The sequence below is a fragment of the Maniola hyperantus genome, chromosome 15, assembly GCF_902806685.2.
Source record: "Maniola hyperantus chromosome 15, iAphHyp1.2, whole genome shotgun sequence".
Classification (NCBI taxonomy): domain Eukaryota; kingdom Metazoa; phylum Arthropoda; class Insecta; order Lepidoptera; family Nymphalidae; genus Maniola; species Maniola hyperantus.
In genome coordinates this window covers 4135737-4153271 of record NC_048550.1, presented here as the reverse complement: position 1 = coordinate 4153271, position 17535 = coordinate 4135737, and the positions used below count along the sequence as shown (strand labels likewise).

At 36.4% G+C, this 17535-nt stretch overlaps 3 protein-coding genes across 5 annotated transcripts; 2 read left to right on the top strand and 1 right to left on the bottom strand.

Moving 5' to 3' along the window:
• The first annotated feature begins 6650 nt into the window (after positions 1-6650).
• Positions 6651-9449, top strand: LOC117988816 (uncharacterized). Its single transcript, XM_034976032.2, has 6 exons — positions 6651-6688; positions 7090-7158; positions 7534-7658; positions 8293-8424; positions 8603-8684; positions 9163-9449. The coding sequence occupies exons 2-6, from the start codon at positions 7109-7111 to the stop codon at positions 9314-9316; spliced, it is 543 nt and encodes a 180-aa protein (XP_034831923.1). The 5' UTR covers positions 6651-6688; positions 7090-7108; the 3' UTR covers positions 9317-9449.
• A 198-nt stretch (positions 9450-9647) lies between these two features.
• On the bottom strand, positions 9648-11366 carry LOC138403346 (uncharacterized). Its single transcript, XM_069503499.1, has 3 exons — positions 11186-11366; positions 10819-10946; positions 9648-9910 (listed from the first exon to the last, which is right to left on the bottom strand). Exons 1-3 carry the CDS (start codon positions 11245-11247, stop codon positions 9681-9683), a joined length of 420 nt encoding a protein of 139 aa, XP_069359600.1. The 5' UTR covers positions 11248-11366; the 3' UTR covers positions 9648-9680.
• Positions 11367-16429: 5063 nt separating this feature from the next.
• On the top strand, positions 16430-17535 carry LOC117988817 (transmembrane protein 203-like). Of its 3 annotated transcripts, XM_034976034.2 has the most exons (3): positions 16430-16617; positions 16709-16877; positions 16960-17215. In XM_034976034.2, exons 1-3 carry the CDS (start codon positions 16468-16470, stop codon positions 17067-17069), a joined length of 429 nt encoding a protein of 142 aa, XP_034831925.1. In that variant the 5' UTR covers positions 16430-16467; the 3' UTR covers positions 17070-17215. The 3 variants fall into 3 exon arrangements, with proteins under 3 accessions (XP_034831925.1, XP_069359399.1, XP_069359398.1); XM_069503298.1 differs by lacking the exon at positions 16709-16877 and having other exon boundaries at positions 16476-16617; positions 16960-17535; XM_069503297.1 differs by lacking the exon at positions 16430-16617 and having other exon boundaries at positions 16735-16877; positions 16960-17535.

Here is a 17535-nt window from a genome sequence, read left to right as displayed (position 1 = left end):
ATCCAGTAAAATGTCACGGAAATCCGCCATTTTATTTAAAAATGTCGAATTAAAAACTAAGTGGAGACCGCTCGTCTGTAAAAAATCAAGATTTGTTAAAGAAATGGTTAAGAGGGTGAGTCCAAACTTTTGACAATTGTTTTAATACTATGAAAGTTATTTGAATGAAACTTTATTTTATGGATTTCTATAAATATCCTTTTAATGATTGTGTAGATAAACTATTTGAGGTCATAATAATTTTGTCAAAACAGCCGGTGTCGAACACTAGTTCCTGTAAACTACCTTTCTCCAATAATCGACATATGTCGATAATAATTATTTTTGACGTTTATTTAATTGTTAATGCAATCTAGCTCTTTTTTCTTTCCTTGTTGATTTAATATTTGAAAGCAATTGATCAGTGTTTAACTACCAGTAATCGACAAAGTGTCGATGACTGGATATAAATGTGTCGATAGTTGGTTTCACAGATGGTCCCGAGAAAAGATTACACCTGCTGATAGAATTTCGAATTGAGAAGAAGCAATTGAGGCCGTAAAAAAGGAAGAAAAGCTGCAGTTAAAAAAGTGGGCTCGAATTATGCTACACGATAAAGTCAGAGGGAATACTCCAATTTGTTGCACAGTGGAACCGAGCACAGACCTATCAAAAACAGAAGAGGATATATTAATGAGATGGCTATTAGCATATATACCCAAAAATCTATAAACGCCCTCCGAGTCCAGTATAATAACATCTTCAGAATAATGTTGGGACTGCCTCGGTACTGTAGCGCGTCCGGTATGTTTGCGGATAACTGTGTAGACGGCTTCTTCGCAATCATACGGAAAAGGATCGCCTCAATTAAAAGTAGGTTGGAGAGAAGTCCTAACATTATCCTGAAGGTGATAGCAGACAGACAGGACAGCGCTCTCAAGGCGCACTGGATGTCTGCATTAGTTAATAAGTATATTAATTATATTAACTAACATAGAATAAGTTTCTTACTAACATACATTATATTATAATATAGTTACTAACATAGATTAAGATGGTTACTAACATAATATTGTGGGCCTTGATGTCTGTGAAATAAAGATTATTTATTTATTATTTATTTATTATCTGAAAGACATTCCAATGACAAAAGACAATTAATTGGACAGTGTGCAGAAAGCAAAGCGTGGAAACGATATTATGAAAAAAAAAGAGAAAGAATGGATAAAAGTAAATCCAGGAAGAAAAAAAGAGAGATCTAAGCAGAGAATAGCTAAATAGGAAAATATAAGACTAAATTATTGAAGATAAAAGAAACAAGTCTAAATTTAAATCCCAAGGAAAAAAAGAACTCGAGAAGAATTGACGTCTGAACTCTGAAGACACTAATTTGGCAGATGATGAAGGACCAGAAATAGAGAATGTAACAAAAGAAATACGTCTAGAGAAATCCAGCTACAAACCACAATTACCGCTATTCGACTATAAAACGGATAATTTACCTAAAAACAAACTGTTTTCTTTGCAAGCCAGGAGATTGAAGAAAAGTAAGAATTTACTTCCAGGAAAGATCGTAATAGTAAAGTACGAAGGTGAATATTTTCCAAGGAAAGTGGAAGATGTGCAAAAAGATAAATATGAAATAAGTACAATAATTCCGACAAAAGGAAATACATTTCGATGGCCTAATTAACACCCCAAATAAAATATTGTACAGTCGTGAAGAGATCATTGAAATATTAAGCCTGTATGTCTCAACAAAAGAGGTTTTTACAGAATATTGAAAATGGATAAATATTTGCCCGATATGTATACTTAATACGATCTTTAAAATATTATAATAAATAAATACACTTACCCAAATATATTTTAATTTTTTATTTGTTTGTCAAGATAACTTCGGGATACGTAAAATTATAAAATAAATAAATTAAAAAGTAAGTAGTTAATCGAAGTACCTAACATTAATCCAATGATCCGATAGAAGAAGCCGATGTCGATTATTAGGTGTCGTTTACTGGTGACTGTCGATTACTGGGTGTCGACTACTGGAACTTCGATGTCGATAACTGGAGATTTTTAATATTTTTGATTATTTGGCTTTTTCTTTTAATCTATAGCTTTTCAGTTAATAAAAAGCTAATATATATTTTCTTAAAGATATATTTTATTATTTGCACTCCTAGTTATTGCTCTAAGTGTTAAACATTTATTTTTAAATTGTGATGAAAATACACAACCTCCTTAAAGTGTCGATTATTGGTGCCACTACGGTAACTATTTCAGTAATACATACATAACTATCATACATATACATATCTATTATAAATATCAATAAATATACAATCCATATTAGTAATATATATATATATATTACTCGACTACGACGACGATAGGTATATACCTATCGTCGTCGTAGTCGTAATAGCTATCAGCATGCCAAATTTCAGCCCGATCCGTCCATTAGTTTGAGCTGTGCATTGATAGATCAGTCAGTCAGTCAGTCAGTCAGTCACGTTTTCCTTCTATATATTAAAGATCAAAAAACAAAAAAAAACTCGACTGAGGGAGAGAGAGAATAGAGGCAAAAGTAGTAAATGTTTGTCGTATACCGTCAATTGTAACACCTACAGTTGACGATTGATTTTTAAAAAACCTAATTCTACGCGGACGAAGTCGCAGGCATCACCTAGTAGTTTATAAGTCACTTAGGACCTTTGTAAACAGCGTCATACTTCTTCTTCTTCTTCTTTCTTCTTTGGGGCTATACAGGTCCTTACTATCCCTGAATCACTGCGACCGTCTCCGATCTATTGTGTTTGCCTCCACTTCACATTTCCTTGTCAAATCCAGTGGCCGCCAGATACAGCAGCACCTTCTTGACTGGAATTGAAGTAACATAGCGTCATACTTACTCATAGGCGAGCAAAATCCGACACGATTTTATTCCGAACGTAGAGGGCTGGCAAAACACCCGACATTTCTTGTCGGCGCCAACACAAAATCGGTTTTAGTCAAGCGTGCATCATATAAAATGTTCTGCCACTGGAACATCCGATTAAAATCCGGGCCCGACAACCGACAAGTGGGAACCGACTCTTACGGAAATAATCGACTGTGATAGACAAACAGACGGAAGGACGGAGCAAATCGAACCATAAGGGTTCCATTTTTAGGGTTCCGTAGCCAAATGGCAAAAAACGGAACCCTTATAGATTCGTCATGTCTGTCTGTCTATCCGTCCGTATGTCACAGCCACTTTTTTACGAAACTATAGGAGCTATACTGTTGAAACTTGGTAAGTTGACGTATGCTGTGAACCGCACTAAGATTTTCACACAAAAATAGAAAAAAACAGTAAATTTTGGGGGTTCCCCATGCTTAGAACTGAAACTGAATAATTTTTTTTCATCAAACCCATACGTGTGGGGTATCTATGGATAGGTCTTTAAAAATGAAATTGAAGTTTCTAATATAATTTTTTTCCAAACTGAATAGTTTGCGCGATACTTCCAAAGTGGCAAAATGTGTGTGTGTGTGTGTGTCCCCCTGTTACTTCTAAAATACTAGAATGATAAAACAAAAAAAAAATATGATGATATTACCATGAAAGTTTGCTTTCACCGAAAATTGGTTTGAACGAGATAGAGTAAGTAGTTTTTGATTTATCGTGCAAAATGTCGATAAAATACGATTGAAGTACGGAACCCTTAGTGCGCGAGTCTGATTCGCACTTGGCTGGTTTTTACGATTATGGTACGGAAACCCTTAAAAACTCTTATTCATAAAAATTTGTATCAGCTGGTTTAATTCCTGGTAGTTTTTATTTATGGTAAAAACCTGTGATTTGTTTATTCACTTGAGTCTTTTACCCTAGAACCCGATTAAACCGACCGCCCCATATCGAAACCCAGTAAATGTCATTTTTTGAAAAATCGTTATCTTATGTCATAATTCTTACTTCAATAGTATCTCCCATTATTGTAAGGAAAACAGCATTAAAATCTATACTTCCACATCCATATCTATACTCCATACCTACTTAATATTATAAATGCGAAAGTGTGTCTGTCTGTCCGTCCGTCTGTCTGTCTGTCTGTCTGTCTGCTAGCCTTTCACGGCCCACCCGTTCAACCAATTTTGACGAAATTTGGTACAGCGATAGCTTGCATCCCGGGGAAGGACATAGGCTACTTTTTATCTCGGAAAATCAAAGAGTTCCCACAGGATTTTAAAAACCTAAATCCACGCAGACGAAGTCGCGGACATCCTCTGGTTTTCCATATAACAGAAATTTTGATACCTCTAAAGTCTAAACCTACAGTACGCGACAGGTTGAAAAAATGGTAATCGGGGAGGGAACGCCTCGTATACCCGCACAGCTCCTGCGCTAACCCGGTGCAGTCGTGCGCCTTATGACGTGCGGGTGTACGGCGCGTCCCCTTGCCTTATATCCCGATTACCCTCTCAACCTGTCGCAGGCTATATATAGTAAGTGCACCTTATACAATGAGAAAACCAATTCAAAGCCTAGTAAGTCGCTGTGACCATTTGAAAAACATAACCCATGATCTAAAATCCAAATCAAAACAGTAAAGACGTTTAATAATGCATTAAAAGTAAGAATAGGAAAGGCAATAAGCTCTATAGTACGCGAGATGAATGATGAGAAAATGACAGATGGAAATCGGGGTAAAAGGCCCGCACACCCGCACAGCCCCCACGCTAACCCGGTGCGTGATAGCGCGGGTGACGTCCCCACCCCGATTGCCATCTCGACCTGTCACGTACTATAGGTACATGTTAAATGTTTGCAAGGAAAATACTTTGCATACAATAATGTTTTTTCTGCATTATTTAACAAAGTCTAACTACTAGACAATCTACTGAAAATACTTAGTCTTAAAATAAAATAAATTAAATTATCTCCCTGCGATCTCGTCTGATGTCGTTTACAGGGTTTGGATTTTAGGCAGCCGAAATGTCACTGTTGACGCTATCAGAAGACCTAAAGCTTACGCTAGAACACAGAACTGTCATAATTCGTGTTCACTTAACCTAACGTCTCTCAGAGGGCTGAGAGGCAATAAATCTTTTTCTTATAATCCATACTAATAGTATAAATGCGAAATTGTGTCTGTCTGTCTGTCTGCTAGCTTTTCACGGCCCAACAGTTTCACCGATTTTGATGAAATTTAGTACAGAGTCAGCTTATATTCCAGAGAAGGCTACTTAGGCTACTTTTTATCTCGCAAGAGTTCCCAGGGGATTTTAAAAAACCCAAATCCACGCGGACGAAGTCGCGGGCATTATCTTGTTTTAAATATCATTTTAATTTGAAATAGCCTTAATAATTATTATTAAGGCTTCAAGTTAACAGGTTATGCCAGATGCTTTCAAATTATTTTTTTTCAAAATTTAAGAAGAAGAAGAAAGGCATAATCATCATCATCATCATCATCATCAACCGACAGACGTCCACTGTTGGACATAGGTCTCTAATAAGGTCTTCCTCATGGCACAGTCTTTCACCGCCTGAATCGAGCGGCTCCCTGTGACTCGATTGATTCGTCTGTCCACCTAGAGGGGGTCTTCTAACGCTGCGCTTTCAGGTGCGAGGTCGCCATTCCAGTACCTTGGGAATTGGGATCGTATTTTGTAAATATATATTGGCTTTTCGAATTACGAGCGCTCATTGCCACTTGAAATGAAATGAAATGAAATTCAAATATGGATCTGACACATAGGTATAATACTTACTTAGAAAATATTACTGTCTGTCAACATAATCTATGACAACCTCACAACTAGTACGTAATACTACGATAATTTTAAAATAAATTTGAGTAGTGAGCAGGCTACATTTTGAGATAAATAAATCCCTATTTTATTATTCAACCATTACCAGTACATATAAACACAACTTTCATTCAAAAATAATAAGTTTATAGCGTAATTTTACGAAGAAATGGATGCGCGCAGCTCCGCCCGCCATGAAAGCCAAAAGGCTACTGACAGGATTTAGCGCCTGCAAGAAAATGAATAATTTCCGTTCGTTTTAGATTATTTAAGAAATGAAAAACATTTAGTTTAAAACCAATAATTTAAAATGATAAGATAACCTAAACATATTGTTTTGTGATGGTTTGAATTTAACACGTTTAGCCGTTAAAGAAAAAAACAACAAAACAAGTTGATCATAGCAATGTTTTCAACATCAATTCTTCAAAAAACGGGATAATTTGAACAAATGTGATATAGGTCATTATGATCTTCACAAATTGAAGTTTTTTATTACATGTATTTAATAGCTATTAATGCTTTAGGAAAGAAAATCTTTTTCTTCAAATTTACAGCATTTTCGCGATTTGACACTTCCTTTCCCCTTAAAGTGCTAATCAAGATATCGGTAAATTCGCAGAACAATTTGATCAAGGATTTGATGGATATGGATATGAACTAGTCTCTCTGATTTCACTTGAATTTCACACTGGCCAAATAATATTTGAATTTTTTATAAGGTGACTTAAACGTGACATGACATTCGTTTCATAACACAGATCTGTCTTTCATAATATTATTATGAGCCTACTTTGCAATAATATTTACTTATTTATTTTAATTATTTGATAAATGTTCTATTTTAGTTCTTATCTTGTTCATCGAAATTATTAAACTAACAGTGACTTGAGTTTACCTACTTTTGTTCGTAAGTATCTACCTATAGTACGCGACAGGTCGACATGACAATCGGGGAGGTAACGCCCCGCACACCTGCACAGCCCCCGCGCCAACCTGGTGCGGGCGAGCGTGGGTGTACGGGGCGTCCCTCCACCTCATCCCAATTCAACGTTAAAGCTATAACATAGCAATGGAACTTAAGTACGCAGCAGTCACTTAGGTATTAAAAGTTGAAGCAAGAGTTTAGAAGCGGGTAGGTTATAGGTATGCCTAAATACTGTGATAATCAAAAAGTAACGGGGCACCTCTACGAACAGGTACACGACGTTGCCTTTTGTCAATGTAAGAGACCACTGGGTCAAAAAATGAAGATGTCTTCAAAAGGTCCTGAACTTAGGAAGTGGAAATCATTATATTTAATTTTTCCAGATTTACAAAGTAGCAAAATATGGGCTTACTACAATCAGTATTTTGTTCTATAGTATTCTGCGTTGAGAGGTAAGATGTTACATTTTATCTTTATACCCTTGAATACATCTTACATGAAAAATTTTTGATTTTAGGACTTACGTACTATTATATTACGTATATTTTAACTGATACGTTTTTAGCGTTGATTCATATACAGCTACTTACGTAGTAAAATTCCATAAATAGTTTATTCAAGTAGGTAACTAGGTACTTATATAAAATTTTGTGGAATAGCTTTTCAGTAGCTCTTTCTATTGGACCAATTTTGATCAAAATTGAAGCAGTATTGTAGTCATAATAATTATATTTTTAGAGCATAGTTTAATCTGAATCGATCCAAAGGTTTTGTGTTATAAATAAACAAATAGACAAATATTTGATGAGTTTTTCTTTTTACTTTAGAGTGCTAACATGGACTTGCTGCGCTTTCCTGCTCATGTTAATGATGTTTACAATCATCATACTGATGGTGTACGGCATATCAGTTGGATATCATTATGCTCAAAAAGAACTTGCTTCTTTTGCAAGTAAGTGCAAAAGCCCATTAGATTCGCCGAATCGATCGCAGTTTCTTGCCTCCCATATTAGGTACCTACTGTATGTACAATTGATTCATTTAAAAATAATGAACGCCATTTCTGAGTTTATACTATCCACACTAATATTAGAAATGAGAAAGTAGGATCTGTCTATTAGTTACCTTCTCACGGGTCAACCGCTTAACCGATTTTGACGGCACAAAAGTACCTAGCTGACATCCCGTCGACGAAGATAAGACTTTTTACCCCCAGAAAATCAAAATTCTAATGGGATTTTTAAAAACCTAAGGCGTCATATAGGGAATTAACTATTCCAATCGGCAAAGTGGACGTTAGGCTACCTGATATGAAATAAACTGCTAAAACCTAGACCTATTCAAAAATACTTTAGGGACCTGTACCTAACAGGTCCCTAAAGTATTTTTGAATACATTTTAATTCAGGGTACCTATAGTACGCGACAGGTCGAGATGACAATCGGGGTACGAGGCCCCGTGCTCGCCCGCACCGGATTAGCGCGGAGGGTGTGCGGGGCTTTCCCACCTCGATTGTCATCTCGGCCTGTCACGTACCTACGTATAGGTACGTGACAGTTAACTTTAAACAATGTTTTTATTGACAGTGACCTCCAGGTCCACGACAGAACCGACGATGATGAGACGATCTGGCGGTGGCAACGCTGATAATCGACCAATTGTGAGACTGGTTGCCGTCAACCAGTCTGAGGTCGAGTCTGCGCCGGAACCTCTTCTTGGTGAGTTCATAATCATGAGTTATTTATTTACAACGAAAAATATCACTATCTATTTTAATATAAAATCTAAGTTTATAGATTAAACAAATAATATAGGTACCTAATAATATTATTTCCCGTGTAGGTAAATATACCTAATTACATTAATACTTGCCTAACTACCGATTTATTTATGCAGAGATTCACCAAACTAAAAGACCAGGCGAACGCGTTTACTTGGAGACATCTGAAACCCCAGTTGTCCTTCTTGAAACACAAAGGTGAGATGTTTTGTAATAAATAACGTGCCCTTTGCTAAAGAACTTGAACTCTTAGTTCATCTGATGGTAGGGCCAGAGAGGATTGAAGTGTTCCATTTTTTACGTGATTTATTTACTTACATTTTTCTAGAAGTTTGTTGAATTTAAATACTTAATCAAAATGTCCTGGGAAGATTGCAGTCTTCCCAGAACATTTTGAATCGGACGAAAGCGCCATGTCTCCTCCTAGCTTTGTAACTTGTCAGTAGGCCGTAGCATTTTATATTATCATCGATCGTATAGTGAGGTCGCTGCCGGCCAGCCTAATCACCAGTCACAGATTAGGTATTTGTTCTGAGACCAGAGTAGACCCATGGGTACTTTCTAACTTTCTTCAAATACCCAGTACCCACGTAAAGAGAAAAAGACAGAGAGGTGGCGTTCAGGTACGGGCGTGGATCAGATCTTTACGGGATTGGGTAAACTTTAATGTTTTCAGACCGCCTAGAGAACCGGAATTGTCACCACATGAAAGAGAACTAACGCGTAGACTCATTGGAAGATTCCGTCGATCAAGAAACACCACCTCTACGTCAATACCATTTCTACGTCCTCTTAATAGCACAGAACGGCCGATACCAGCAGCTGCATAGAAATTCCCCTTCGTTTGAAACATTTATCTACGCGAAAGTTTTAATAATTTTGTGGGTAGTTGAAGATTACCTAGCATCGATCGTTAATTCGATACAAATTCAATTGTTTAACATTATGAATCGATGACGGCGATCGATCCTTGATGCGAACTTGCGAAGTATGAAGTACAGATACGAGGCGCGTTCGGTCAACGCGTTCTGATATGATTAGGAGCAAATCTAGCTAAATTATGCGAGTGGGGAAAAATACCGAATTAATATTATTGTTAACAAGAACCGTATGATGGACCTTAAAATAAAAGAATATAAGAAATAGAAAATGCATTTAATTTCTGCTCCTTCTTACATTAAATACCCGCAAAATTCAACTCAAACCTAATTTTGTGAAGGTTGTGAAATTAGTCCGAGTGTAAGACATTCTCGATGAATTAAACTTGTCTATGGTTGCATTGTTTGAATCCGGTGAATTGTCTATATCTCTTCGCGCGACTCGATGTGCGAATCCTCTTGTTGCTGCTCTTCCTACAGAGCGCATTACACTGCCAGGTTTTGCAGGGCCCGATCGCAATGCGCCCGCAGCCTCCGCTGCTTTAGCTACAGAAAATAAAGGCTTAGTACACAGTGAGTGACCGCAAAACAAAGTCTAATCTGAAGTGGCAACATAGTGATTTGCGCGGGTCAGAGGATAAAGATAATACATAAGGCCAGCTGAGGTCTGTTTTTGCGCAACTCATACGCCTCGTGTTCAAACTGAACTAACTAGGTGCTTGTTTTGCGCGCACTATACAGTTGGGTTCAGGTAAAAAAAACCTCTGGACAACTACAGTGTAAAGGAATTTGTCTGCATGGTAGGTGTGTCACGCAGGAAGTAAATGTTAAGAAACGCGTGGTGGCACATAGACAGCACCTTACTTACCTAGCAAATAGATCGAAAAATATCGCCCACTGCGCTGATTCAAAGTCGTATGAATCATACATGAAAATTGGGCCGATTATGAGTTTTTCAGCAGTTAGATTATGCACAGTTCCTACCGACTGCACCATTCATGATAATTATTGAACTTCGAAGATACTAGTTAAAGAATACAACAGTGGTGAATGCAATCTAATTTCACTACTTACCTCTACTACTTAGTTTGTACAGTAATTGTCCAGTCTGAAGTCATACGCAGGCTTACGCATACCTACATAGTGGACAAATACCACCGAACGTTAGTACTAGTAGGTACCTAAATACTTAAAGTAAAACCACTGAGTGTATATTTTACTAGCTGATGCCCGCGACTTCGTCCGCGTGGAATTAGGTTTTTTAAAAATCCCGTTGGAACTCTTTGATTTTTCCGGGATTAAAGTAGCCTATGACATTCTCCAGGTCTTTATCTATACCCATGTAGTAAATCACGTCAATTCGTTGCACCGTTGCGACGTGATTGAAGGACAAACCAACAAACAAACACACTTTCGCATTTATAATAAGGGTACTGATTATTCAGTATTCATACCCATAGAATCGACGGAATTTTGTACAAAACAATAGTGGTATCCGATCCCAACGCCGAGCAACATGACCGTTAATATTGTCCAAGTCAGGCAACATGTAAGCATCGCACATACAGTGCATAGTGATACCCTGCAAAATTATATTTTTAAATCCATTCTAACAAGAACAAAAACTACAAACAAAACTTAGGTAAGTAACTATATACCTACCTACTAAGTATTTAAAAAACACAGTTTTTCTAAAACTGATTCAGTCGTGAATCGAATCTTAAACATATATACGCATACCGATGTGCCACGTAGAATATGGGATGAAACCTTAATGAGATAGATAGCAGCCCGGTGCAGTCTTGCTATAAAATGAAATACCTTTCGAGAGCATCTAGGAGAATTGACACGAACGAACTCAGGGAACAGCACACGCAGCCCATTTTCCGATGCCTATGCCAGTTTTATTTTCTTACTCAAAATTTAAAAACCAAAATTCTAAGCATCTGGGATGATTATACTCACTAAAATATTAGCCCATTAAATTAAATTTAAAATAACTTTTAAAAAAATATTACAAACCCATTACAAAGCACAACAAAGAAATGTCTATGTTAATCAAATTTATTTGCCAAACATAATAATATTGATAATAATTTTTGGACATTCTCGTCTTTAATCCATGTAAGAGAAACCTCAACCTATTTTTTCAGTTTTCTTTTGGATTTCATTTAAAGTTACAAAATTATTCCTTGCAGTAATTATTTCTTTTTCATGCATTAATATTATAATCGATTTCCATTGAATCGATTTTCAATTGAAGTGAACTTCGTGGAACTTCTGCGGGCCGATTGCGAATCGACTGCATCTATCATTTAATGACAGCATCAATGTCAAAATATGGTTTTCCTCGGGCCGATTGCGAATCGACTGCATCTATCATTTAATGACAGCATCAATGTCAAAATATGGTTTTCCTATCACGGTTCGGTGAGACAGTCCACAAAGGATAGATGTGGACAAAAAAATGTTTTGACAGTTCATTTACACTATCGATAAAATTTATTGTATGAAAAATGCTATTGCGGACGCGTTTTGAAGTTTGATGTCATATAAGAACCTCGACAAATGTTACGTCAAATGAGGTTTTCATTGAAACAACTCGAGAGGTGTTTTTATCAGTGACATAAGCTATCCGCAAATCGTTTTACTACTCATATTAATTAAAATAAAGTTATGAAAGGGATTAAAAAAGGCTATAGTAATTCTTCTGCTAGATAAGAAATCAATTATTAATTTTAGAAGCTAGTATAATAGTATAAAAGTATTTTTAGATTAATGTAAGTCTCATAAGTACTTTTAAAAGAATATGTGATGACTCTTTCATTAGTAGGTTTGATGCACAGAGTACATTAAATATAGAGGTATACTAACACTGAGAAATGAGAATCACAGAGTACTTTTTACACGCACCTATAACTTCTTGGAGAACAGTTATGTGCATTTTAACTAAATAATTAAATATCATTGCTTTAACGGTGATGGAAAACATCGTGTGGAAACCTGCATGCCTGAGAGTTCTCCAAAATGTTATCAAAGGTGTGTGAAGTGAAGTCTACCAATCCGCATTTGGCCAGCATGGTAGACTATGGCCAAAACTCTTCTCACACTCAAGAGAACCGTACTCTATAGTGAGCCAGCGACAAGCTGAACATAATAGTATACCTTTGACTCCTTTGAGAACAATATGGAGAACTCTCAGGCATGCAGATTTCCTCATGATGTTTCCTTCACCGCTAAATCAAGTTAAGTATAATTAATTGTTTAAAACGCACATAACTCTTAGAGATGCGTACCTAGAATTGAACCCCCAACCTTCAATTATTCAGAGGTGGACATCCTAACCACTAGGCTCTTCGGGGAACTTCTAAAATTATTCCCCAAAGTAATGTCCAAAAGTCAAATCATTTTCTGATTTAATTGATTTAGCTTTGGAAATTACTTTGGAATTTAAATTATTTAGGCAAATAAAACAACAGTTTGATGATTTTTTATGTATTCTTTATTAAAGTAGATTAGATTCTGACATTTTAATTATATCACCATCTGCTTCTTATAAATCTAATCTGGCACCGTTCATTATTTTATTTGTCTCTGCACGGGGTCCAAGAGCTCGAGTTCACAACATATCCCAATCCATATCTTTGTCAGGATGAAGAAATGAATGCAGCACTGTATCACCTTTGCCTGAAAAAAAATTATGATAACTGAGTAAGTGACCACTGACTGTGTTGCTTAATCTATACCACTAGGCACTATCTGTTTAGGTATGACGTTGTCTGCGAAGACTTTAGAATCAGTGTATATGGTATCTTTGTTACTAATTTAGCTAATCCAAATTGTTTCTTTAAATATTTGTGGTGCGAAGGAGTAAGAAACATCCAAACTTTCATATGAAGAGCAACGTTTTAGGCAGCTCTAGATACATAAGGAAACATACTCGAGAAAGCACTTGTAGTGTGGAGGTACTTACTATGAAGTCATAACCACCAGTAGCAATGGACTCAATTTGTATAATAGGTACTTTATGAAACGCTGTTAAAACTCCTCTAACTTTTCCGAGTTTAATACCATTGTAACAACTAAATATCACTTGCTTAGCTGTGAAGGAAAAGGAAGATCGTGAGGAAACCCGCATGAGAGCCTTTACTTGTATTGAATGATAACGTTTGTTAACTTACGAGTTTTAACTTCTACCACACCTCGTCACACAACAACTTCTCGAAGCAGCTACAGTCCGTCAATAAGGGTCCCAATACTTAGGCAAATCAGTGCCCAGGCATTTGCGTATAAGTTCAGTGAGAAAAACTAAGTCTCCGGAGTCCGAGGAGCAAGCAAAGTTGCAGAATTAATCACAAAAAACAAACGGGTAAACTAAGGAAAAACAACAAAAAATTGTACTCTGTGGTCTGGGGTTCTAAATAGTTAGGTACCACAGACTAACTACTTACTTGTAATAAGTAACGTAGCCAAATTTAGGAGACTGTTATGTCCATGTAAATTGCTAGATTACCAAGTGATTACCATAGATATTCGATTTAGTCGGATTATAATAGGTCCGTGCTACCAATACGTCATCAAAATGTCGATAATGACCAAATGCGATATAGTGCATTAGTCGTCCGCGATAGCAAATTTATCAACTGTAACGATCACGATTCTTAAGGATATTTCTATTGCGATGTCACATGTCAGTTTACGGCAATCGGCCTGCCTATCACGGTTCGGTGAGACAGTCCACAAAGGATAGATGTGGACAAAAAAATGTTTTGACAGTTCATTTACACTATCGATAAAATTTATTGTATGAAAAATGCTATTGCGGACGCGTTTTGAAGTTTGATGTCATATAAGAACCAAGACAAATGTTACGTCAAATGAGGTTTTCATTGAAACAACTCGAGAGGTGTTTTTATCAGTGACATAAGCTATCCGCAAATCGTTTTACTACTCATATTAATTAAAATAAAGTTATGAAAGGGATTAAAAAAGGCTATAGCGATTCTTCTGCTAGATAAGAAATCAATTATTAATTTTAGAAGCTAGTATAATAGTATAAAAGCATTTTTAGATTAATATAAGTCTCATAAGTACTTTTAAAAGAATATGTGATGACTCTTTCATTAGTAGGTTTGATGCACAGAGTACATTAAATATAGAGGTATACTAACACTGAAAAATGAGAATCACAGAGTACTTTTTACACGCACCTATAACTTCTTGGAGAACAGTTATGTGCATTTTAAGTAAATTTTTAAATATCATTGCTTTAACGGTGATGGAAAACATCGTGTGGAAACCTGCATGCCTGAGAGTTCTCCAAAATGTTATCAAAGGTGTGTGAAGTCTACCAATCCGCATTTGGCCAGCATGGTAGACTATGGCCAAAACTCTTCTCACACTCAAGAGAACCGTACTCTATAGTGAGCCAGCGACAGGCTGAACATAATAGTATACCTTTGACTCCTTTGAGAACAATATGGAGAACTCTCAGGCATGCAGATTTCCTCATGATGTTTCCTTCACCGCTAAATCAAGTTAAGTATAATTAATTGTTTAAAACGCACATAACTCTTAGAGATGCGTATCTAGAATTGAACCCCCAACCTTCAATTATTCAGAGGTGGACATCCTAACCACTAGGCTCTTCGGGGGACTTCTTCTAAAATTATTCCCCAAAGTAATGTCCAAAAGTCAAATCATTTTCTGATTTAATTGATTTAGCTTTGGAAATTACTTTGGAATTTAAATTATTTAGGCAAATAAAACAACAGATTGATGATTTTTTATGTTTTCTTTTATTAAAGTAGATTAGATTCTGACATTTTAATTATATCACCATCTGCTTCTTATAAATCTAATCTGGCACCGTTCATTATTTTATTTGTCTCTGCACGGGGTCCAAGAGCTAGAGTTCACAACATATCCCAATCCATATCTTTGTCAGGATGAAGAAATGAATGCAGCACTGTATCACCTTTGCCTGAAAAAAAATTATGATAACTGAGTAAGTGACCACTGACTGTGTTGCTTAATCTATACCACTAGGCACTACCAGCTTCTGTTTAGGTATGACGTTGTCTGCGAAGACTTTAGAATCAGTGTATATGGTATCTTTGTTACTAATTTAGCTAATCCAAATTGTTTCTTTAAATATTTGTGGTGCGAAGGAGTAAGAAACATCCAAACTTTCATATAAAGAGCAACGTTTTAGGCAGCTCTAGATACATAAGGAAACATACTCGAGAAAGCACTTGTAGTGTGGAGGTACTTACTATGAAGTCATAACCACCAGTAGCAATGGACTCAATTTGTATAATAGGTACTTTATGAAACGCTGTTAAAACTCCTCTAACTTTTCGGAGTTTAATACCATTGTAACAACTAAATATCACTTGCTTAGCTGTGAAGGAAAAGGAAGATCGTGAGGAAACCCGCATGAGAGCCTTTACTTGTATTGAATGATAACGTTTGTTAACTTACGAGTTCTAACTACCACACCTCGTCACACAACAACTTCTCGAAGCAGCCACAGTCCGTCAATAAGGGTCCCAATACTTAGGCAAAACAGTGCCCAGGCATTTGCGTATAAGTTCAGTGAGAAAAACTAAGTCTCCGGAGTCCGAGGAGCAAGCAAAGTTGCAGAATTAATCACAAAAAACAAGTAAACTAAGGAAAAACAACAAAAAATTGTACTCTGTGGTCTGGGGTTCTAAATAGTTAGGTACCACAGACTAACTACTTATTTGTAATAAGTAACGTAGCCAAATTTAGGAGACTGTTATGTCCATGTAAATTGCTAGATTACCAAGTGATTACCATAGATATTCGATTTAGTCGGGTTATAAATAGGTCCGTGCTACCAATACGTCATCAAAATGTCGATAATGACCAAATGCGATATAGTGCATTAGTCGTCCGCGATAGCAAATTTATCAACTGTAACGATCACGATTCTTAAGGATATTTCTATTGCGATGTCACATGTCAGTTTACGGCAATCGGCCCGCTGGTGACTATCCTCTGTAAATAAGTGCTCTGTGGCTTATAAGAGTGTGCGTGAACAATTGACACATAGATGACATTGACGTTTGACACTAAATATGGGAGATGAAAATATTGCAAAAAAGAAACAAGATCAAAGAAATCCTAAACGCCTCCCAAATAAGAAATATGCTATCAAAAAGAGATTACCAGTGCGGCCTGTTGAAGGCGAAAATGTTATATTTGTAACCAAAAAGACGAATTTCAAGGTAACCTTAAATTTTATTTGTTTTACAAATATTCCTGGAAAAGGTGTAGGTACACTAAAACTTGTAATATTGGAATTGGCATTATTTTTAGGCCCAGCTTGAAAAATGCTGTGATCTCTTGTCTAAGGGTGAGAAAGAAATAATACTGCATGGTTTGGGAGCAGCTATTCAAAGGTGTTGTAACCTAGCCCTCCAGCTGGAATTACTTTTCGCTGGAACGTGTCAAATTGAAGTAAATACAGGAACAGTTGATATTATTGGTTAGTTGTACTTTGTTCGTACTTATAGTAAAATATTAAATCACAATTATTTACTACTTAAATGTGAAATGATTCTTTACAGATGATCTGGAGCCACTGACAGACGATGTAGACTTCGGTGCTCAGGTCAGACATTCGTCATCAATTCACATTCGGATATTCAGGAGTGCAATGCTTGGGGCCAACAAATAAATATGTTTTTCACACTTAACGAGATAGTGCAGTGGTTAGGACTTACTGTTTTTGAAATATGGATAAATTTGATTACGATTGCTATATTCACTGCGCTGCTAGCTCTTAAGATTGATGGTGTGGTGAACAGTGCATGGTGGACAATATTTGCCCCATTATTTGTGAGTGATGCTATGAATGCGTATTTTTGTTGCATAGTGTGTATAAGAATGACTTTGGAAGTCTCCTACAAAGCCTCACTATATAGGGTATCCTGGAGTTGTATATTTTTAGGTCTGACATTTGTGTTTAAGTTCTTACTATGTAGAAAGCTTCAAGGCGACTCTGCTATAGAATATAGTGAAGTGTTTGCTCCACTGTTTATTTTATTGCAACTCATAGCTGTTAGAGCTTGTCAGTTACATCAATAAGTATTTAATCATGTTTTTATCTAACTGTTCTATAATAAAGATATACAGAACATAAA

Coding starts and splice junctions, on each gene's coding strand:
- LOC117988816 (XM_034976032.2), top strand. CDS start 7,109: ATGGGCTTACTACAATCAGTATTTTGTTCTATAGTATTCTGCGTTGAG. Junction 7,659..8,292: donor AGAACTTGCTTCTTTTGCAA/GTAAGTGCAAAA, acceptor TTTTATTGACAG/TGACCTCCAGGTCCACGACA. Junction 8,425..8,602: donor TGCGCCGGAACCTCTTCTTG/GTGAGTTCATAA, acceptor TTATTTATGCAG/AGATTCACCAAACTAAAAGA.
- LOC117988817 (XM_034976034.2), top strand. CDS start 16,468: ATGGGAGATGAAAATATTGCAAAAAAGAAACAAGATCAAAGAAATCCT. Junction 16,618..16,708: donor CCAAAAAGACGAATTTCAAG/GTAACCTTAAAT, acceptor CATTATTTTTAG/GCCCAGCTTGAAAAATGCTG. Junction 16,878..16,959: donor AGGAACAGTTGATATTATTG/GTTAGTTGTACT, acceptor GATTCTTTACAG/ATGATCTGGAGCCACTGACA.
- LOC138403346 (XM_069503499.1), bottom strand. CDS start 11,247: ATGGGCTGCGTGTGCTGTTCCCTGAGTTCGTTCGTGTCAATTCTCCTA. Junction 10,947..11,185: donor CTCCTAGATGCTCTCGAAAG/GTATTTCATTTT, acceptor ATAATTTTGCAG/GGTATCACTATGCACTGTAT. Junction 9,911..10,818: donor AAATTCCGTCGATTCTATGG/GTATGAATACTG, acceptor TATTTTCTGTAG/CTAAAGCAGCGGAGGCTGCG.